Source organism: Seriola lalandi, unplaced genomic scaffold (assembly GCF_002814215.2).
Source record: "Seriola lalandi dorsalis isolate HSWRI2012SDOR001 ecotype SW California unplaced genomic scaffold, Sedor1 jcf7180002054874, whole genome shotgun sequence".
Lineage (NCBI taxonomy): Eukaryota > Metazoa > Chordata > Actinopteri > Carangiformes > Carangidae > Seriola > Seriola lalandi.
The window spans coordinates 441549-447959 of record NW_019525427.1 but is presented as its reverse complement, the minus strand read 5'-3'; the positions used below and the strand labels follow the sequence as shown (position 1 = coordinate 447959).

At 43.6% G+C, this 6411-nt stretch overlaps 1 protein-coding gene across 2 annotated transcripts in view; it reads left to right on the top strand.

Moving 5' to 3' along the window:
- Nucleotides 1-6109, top strand: part of LOC111671296 (chloride channel protein 2) — a 142664-nt gene extending 136555 nt beyond the window's left edge. For both annotated transcript variants that reach the window (XM_023428396.2, XM_023428394.2), the window contains one exon: nt 2188-6109. In XM_023428396.2, coding sequence (XP_023284164.1) covers nt 2188-2382 — 195 coding nt within the window. In that variant the 3' untranslated portion in view covers nt 2383-6109. The remainder of the gene's footprint in view (nt 1-2187) is intronic.
- The last annotated feature ends 302 nt before the right edge of the window (nt 6110-6411 follow it).

The window sequence follows — 6411 nt, the reverse complement described above, 5'->3', positions numbered from 1 at the left end:
ATGCTGTTATATCACATCACAGCCTCTCTGGTCCATATAGAGGAAAGGGATCATCGCGAGGTTTATTTCCTCCCTGCAGCACATTTTTTCTTTTCAGTGCTGCCGCAGGATCTGTAGAAATCTTTCACCTCATCAGCCAAATGACAAACTTGGCAAAACAGAAAAATTCAATAATGCTGTCTCACACAAAGAGAAACGAGTGATGGGATGAAAGAGGCTGTAAAGAATCGCAAATCACTTTCACACCAATTCAGGAAAAACTTGGCATTCAAATGTAAAGATAATTATTGTAGAAGCCAAAATAAACCCAACTCATTCTAATCATTAAATATACGTAATTTTAGTGCGACGCCACACCATGTGGGCGCAGATGCCCCCGAGCGGCGAGTTCGACCCCTGGCTGACTGGACTCTTTGCTGCGTGTCCTTCCCCTGCGACGGCGGCCCTGAGATCTCAATGCACCGCAACTTAAGAAAACACATGCAAATAGACGAACACAAAGATGCTGCAAATTCAGAAAACATCTTCATCCATTTGAAAAACACACGCACTGCAAAAAGAATCACAACACATGCAAATAAGTCATAGCTAAATCTAAAATTCAAATAGCAGGTTAGTAAGCTTCTGTACCTTCTCATGATTCATCTGAGGAGTCTGGGCTGACAAGGACCACATGGTGCTGGTATATTAGAAGTTCCAATATAGGTGGTGCTTTCAAACAAAAGACAAGCAGGAATCAAACTCAACTTCCTGTGCTCACGTTACCAAAAATAAAGTTGGTTCAGTCTCAGCCACTTTGATTTCCTCTGATGAAGTGTCAGCGTTGACGACCTGCAGTATGTTCTGTGGCGGAGGCGGGTCTGACCCTGTGTGTGGTCAGTTTTTATCCACTTACATTTGTGCTGTGAGTAGGTGGCACAGAGATTAATAAATGTGCAGTCGTTTCTGCCTCTCTCTCTCTCTCTCTCTCTCTCTCTCTCTCTCTCTCTTTCTCTCTCTCTGTCCTCTGTAAAGTGTTTTCAGCAAACGTCAGAGTCACTGTGACCTCACTCTCCGGTGCACGCCGCCCTCTGACCATTAGACCACCCCCCACCCCCCCGTTACATTTTTCCAGCTCAGAAAGTGGCTTGTGTGCCTGTGAATCTGACGGTGAACCACTGACATGATCTTAGACTGTGGAGCAGTGTCGGGGTTAGCACTTCCATTTCCACCGGGGCCGTTCATGCAGAGGATGAGAGCCACTGTGGATAAACCCTCGTACAGAACAGTGTATTTTATAGATAAAACTGATTTAAATGCACCATAGTGGAGCCACAGCTCTGGAGAGTGAAATATATGATTCCAATACTGTATTAAGAGCTAAAGTAATTGGACTCTTTTCCATTGCAGTTTTGTGTTGTTTGATGAATTTAGGTGTCAGTATCTTTAATTTAATCTTTTGTGAATCAGATGTTCTGGTGTTGTCTCGTGTTTCCTCCATATGTTTAAAATTTTTAAGTTCTTGAATCCTAGTCCGAGTGGAAGCTTTAAAAAAAAAAAAAAGATGGTGTTGTGAGGAGCTGAAGGCAATGGAGATATTTCACCACTTTTCAGATTTATTATACTGAATTTTTTGCCATCAGAAATGATTCTATAATTGCAGAACACTTTTACAGTTTGAGGCTATATTATCTGAATTTTAAATGTATCTTTGATCTTAATTGGCTCCATTTTCGGGGGGTGTATGGAAAACTATGATGTTTTTATTTCATATCTATCTATGAACTGCGTTGGGTATATTTCAAAGGCTGTTACAAAACCTTTTCTAGTGGTGGGAGATAAAATTGGCACTGATAATTAGCTCGAGTAATCTATAGATTTTCCATGTGATTATAGCATCATAACATCACTTTTTCTGATGGCAAACGTTTCTTTATAACAATGAAGAAATCTTAGTGAAATCTGGTGCAGTGATTGGCTTTCATCTTCAACAACCCAGTGGAAAGTTTTTGGTGAAATACTGAAGCAGATATGACGCCACTTTTGTCGTCTGCTCATGTCTGCGAGGGTCCATGCACTTTACCACATCTGTGTGTGACCATTTCTGGGCTGTAAGTCGTGATTCATTAAGCTGTGAAAAGGGAACATGGCTTCATTACCTGTATGAGTTCCTGGACTTTTCTAACTGGCTCGTCTTTCCTCCTCCAGCTCCGTAAGGCCATCGAGGGCTCAGTGACGGTGAAAGGTGTGAAGGTGCGTCCTCCTCTGGCCAGCTTCCGCGACAGCGGCACCAGCAGCAGTGAGAACGAGGCCACCGAGCTCCACAAGCTGTGGGACCGCCACAAGTCCATGTCGCTGCCCCGTGAGCACACCCCCTCCGAGTCCGACGAGAAATCCCAGTGAGGGAAAGTAGAGGAAGAGGAGGAGGAGGAGGATGAAGAGCAGGTGGAGGAAGAGGAGGAGGAGTGAGGCATTGAGGTCTTTAACCCCCCAAAGCCACAAACATGCAAAAAATCCTCAGGGCTTAGGATCAATATTTAATCCTGGAAAGAGTTCTCTTGTTACGCCAGCCTCCTCTCAACTCCTCATCTACTCCTCTCTCCCCCTCCACCATCACTCTGCTTCACGGACCCCCCCCCCCTTTCTCCTGGAGCCTTGCACTGACCAAGCCAGACACTCCACAGGAGGGTGGAACACAACTCAACCTGTGCCCTGCTCTCCGTTTTCCCCCGTCGGGAACCCACAGCAGAGCGAATGTGGATTAGGGAGGAGGGAAATAAAAAAAGACGCATGTTGGTGGAAACCAACAGAGGAACTGGGACTGGGCTGAAATCTTTAAAAAAGGGATGTTTTTTTAGCTCATGTATCTTTAGAGTTGAGATCAGAGTTTGAAACCTGCAGGAGTTTTTCTTTTGAACGAGTCTTCCACTTGAGCAGAGAAATTCAGCAATGATGACAAGGAAGAATAAAGTATGTGTGTACTGTAAGTGTGAGTGCGTGAACCGAGAAAATGTGAGCGTGCATGACGAAGGAGGTAGCAAACGACTATTTCTTAAACGTTTGTTTGTTTTTTTATTGCCGTTAGAACACATTTCAGTCTTTGTTTTCCAGCTTGATTAATTTAATTTCTGACTGATCAGGTGGTCTGGGTTTAACTGGAATTTGCCATTTCTTTGTAACGTTTCACCCACTGTCGAGCGTTGAACTCATACAGGGACAGATGCCTTAGTTTTCTGTGTTTTTCCAGCTTCCATTATTCCTCTTTTCCTTTGCTCTTCTCATCTCGTCAGCGCGAGTCTTAATGGTCAGGTTGAGAGTACAGTCTATGCAAGCAGACATGCCTGTTGGCAGCGGCGGAAGCACCTGTAGCCCCCTTTTTCATAACGTCCGCACTCCTCTCATACTGTAGCCGCAGCCTCGCATCACAAAGACACGTAAGAAACACACACAAACGCTCCGTGGCGATGCACTCCGAGAGCGGAGGTTTTCTGCTTATCTAAATATAGCTCTTAATAACCGTTCCAGAGGAGGTTGGGGCGGGTGGAGAGGGCAGGAAGCGAGGGGAGGGAGGAAGAGCAGGGAGCAAATGGATGGCTGAAAGAATGAAGACATCATTGCCTAAGCAGCTGCTCTGGGCCCTCTCATCAATCTGCCCTTGATCGCCATGTTAGCTAAGCTAACCAGCTCTATGATGTAATGGTGCAGGGCTGAGGAGGCAGACACTGGTCACGACATGTGCAGCACTAGATGACAGTATGTGAGCAGAATCAGCTTGATTAATGTGGACCAGTAGAAACACTAAAGGAAATCCATAACTGACCAATAAGGAAGTAAAATTCACCCAAGTGACCAATGGGAAGCCATTAGTACAGAAGATTAGCACTGCTGCTATTCGCCACGTGTGGATGTTTAAACCAGGAAGTCCAGCCATTTGTTTTGACAGCAGAGTGGGTTCTGACTCAGCGAGCAGCCTGACATGACAGATAACGTATAAGTACTGTGTATTTAAAAATTCATGTCTGCTATAAAGCTGGAGGCTCGTCAGCGCGCTCTCTGCTCATCGACAGAAACACATTGATTTGTTTTCCCTCTCCTCCATCCTCCTCCGTCTTTTCCACTTCCACTTCCATTTTTTTTTACTGATCTTGCCTGTGTACTGTACTTCCTTTAAGACACACTCCTCTTCTTGTTTGTGTTTTTTATTTTCTGTCTTTTTTTCCCCCCCTCAGACTTTGCGCTACTGTTTGGATGCCTTAAGAACTCACTCACACTCAGCTTAACGATGCATTGCATGGATTTTACTTTCGGTGCTGTCTTGTCTTACTGAAGGTAAAACTCTCACAGTAAAACAGCATGGCTTTGCATGAGAGAGTGCATGTGGATTTGTTTTATGTGATCAAACTGTACCAAAAACAAACGCTTGACAGAAAATGAAAACCGGACGCGTGAATGATGTCGTTTTACGTCTGCCATCTTGTGCCTGTGTTATTACTTATGTATCTTTACACTTATCGCAACACTTTGATTGGCATCTTCAATTCACCCAATGAGCTTTATCTGTTGCCTGATGTAAACTGGGGGTGTGGTCTTTGGGTTAGCAGAGTTATACTTACAGATTAATATATTTAACATCATTCCTGTAATATAAAATCATAATTTAATGTCTTAACCAATCTTAAATTTTAGGGCTTGTTATGTGATGTATTGTTTTGTTCACATTTGATGATTTTTAACGTTGATTTTCATGCTGTCCTTTATTGTTTTGTTTTTTTTTTGTTTTTGTTGACATGCTGTCTGAAACATTTCTACTAAGAGGTTTATTTGTAAATTGCAAAATACACTATCGGGGTGAAGGCTGGCAGTGGCTGCCTGATAGGAAAAGCAGAAGGAATGTAACTGTGAGGCCAGGGCGAGCTGAGCGTGTGGTCTGTTAGCGTTAGCATGTTCATTCCACAAGTGCCTGCATCAACTTTCCTCTTCTTTATCAACAGGAATAAGCAAATCGGCACCCAAGTGTTCGGATCTGTTTGCTTTCTTTCTAGTCATGCAGACAAGGCACGTTTCCACAAATACAAATACAAATGTGGAAGCAGGGTGGATGATGTGTGCAATTATCACCATGGCAACCTGTTGTCGTCGTCTTACACACACGCACACACACACCGCCACCCTGCTCCCCCTCTCTCACTCTCCCTCACCCCAGGGACTGACCGAGATCCACTCATCTGATTTGGTTCTGTTCATTTGTTTGTGCTTTTCATCGATTTTCATTACTCTGCCTTCAGCCGCAGCCTTCCTCCCCCTCCACGGACTCCTCTGAATATTTCATTTCATTTGCTACCAGACAGATATAGACCGAGGTAGATGCATATTTATTAGTCTGTATTAATCAAAAGTAGAAATTTTGTTGTTGTTTTTTCATTCTTTTTATGGATGATCTACTTGTTGGTAATCAATTTGTGCAATAACGGTTGTTCATCTCACTTTGTAATCCAGTTTTAATTGATGACGTGAATGCAAGATAACCTTATTTTTGTAAAGAAACCTGAAAAGTGTAAAAAGATGTATGTATATGAGGAGAACTGACGCTCACACCACAGGAGCTCGAGTGTGATAAAGTGAAGTTTGGTTTAAAGAGGGAAGGTTTCCCAGAAGCCTCGGTGAAAGCACTAGAGTCAGCATTTGAAATATTTAAGACGCTGTTTACTCCTTTAGGTGTTCGGTTCACGTAGAAAAACAGCTTTGACTCCTCGTTCTGGCTTTTGGGAAACCTTCTCCAAGTAAAAGACTCTGGTGAATCCTGCTGCATGGACCGTAACTGGCGCTCTCTTACATGAACCCCCAAAGCGCTGAGGCCGGGTCAGTTTTATCACGCTCCCCTTGATCCTCTCGTTCAGTCTGAGGGGTTTTGATAAGACCTGATCTCACATCAGCTGTTGAGGGGGATCTTTTATCCACTCCGTAGGGCTCTTAGGAACTGTACGTTGTACATACTGGACGCCTCCACTACGGCAAACCCCCTGAGGCCAAACCAGACAGAGCTGAACAAAATCCAGAGCTATTTTTCACACAGAAAAATGAAACATTGTTTTGTATATCAGGGATGAATAAATTGGATTTTAACAAACAAGTATTTTGTTTGTTGACTTTTGTTACTTTCCGTTACTCTGCAGCTGTGTTTCTCCTCTTCTTTCCTCCTCAGCAGCAGCTGGAAAACACCTGGAGCGATGTTTTTGTCTCCCGCTCATACTCCCAGAGGGGGCGCACAATGTTCACATTAGTTCATTTTGTCAAGAGTCAAAGGCTTTATGCAACATTTGTTCCTGGCCCTGTATTCTGGTTGGACCTCCATAAACCTCCATAAACATTCACTTCCACAATAGTCACATTTATACACTAACAATCCAATCCAACTCACTGAATAAAGGTATG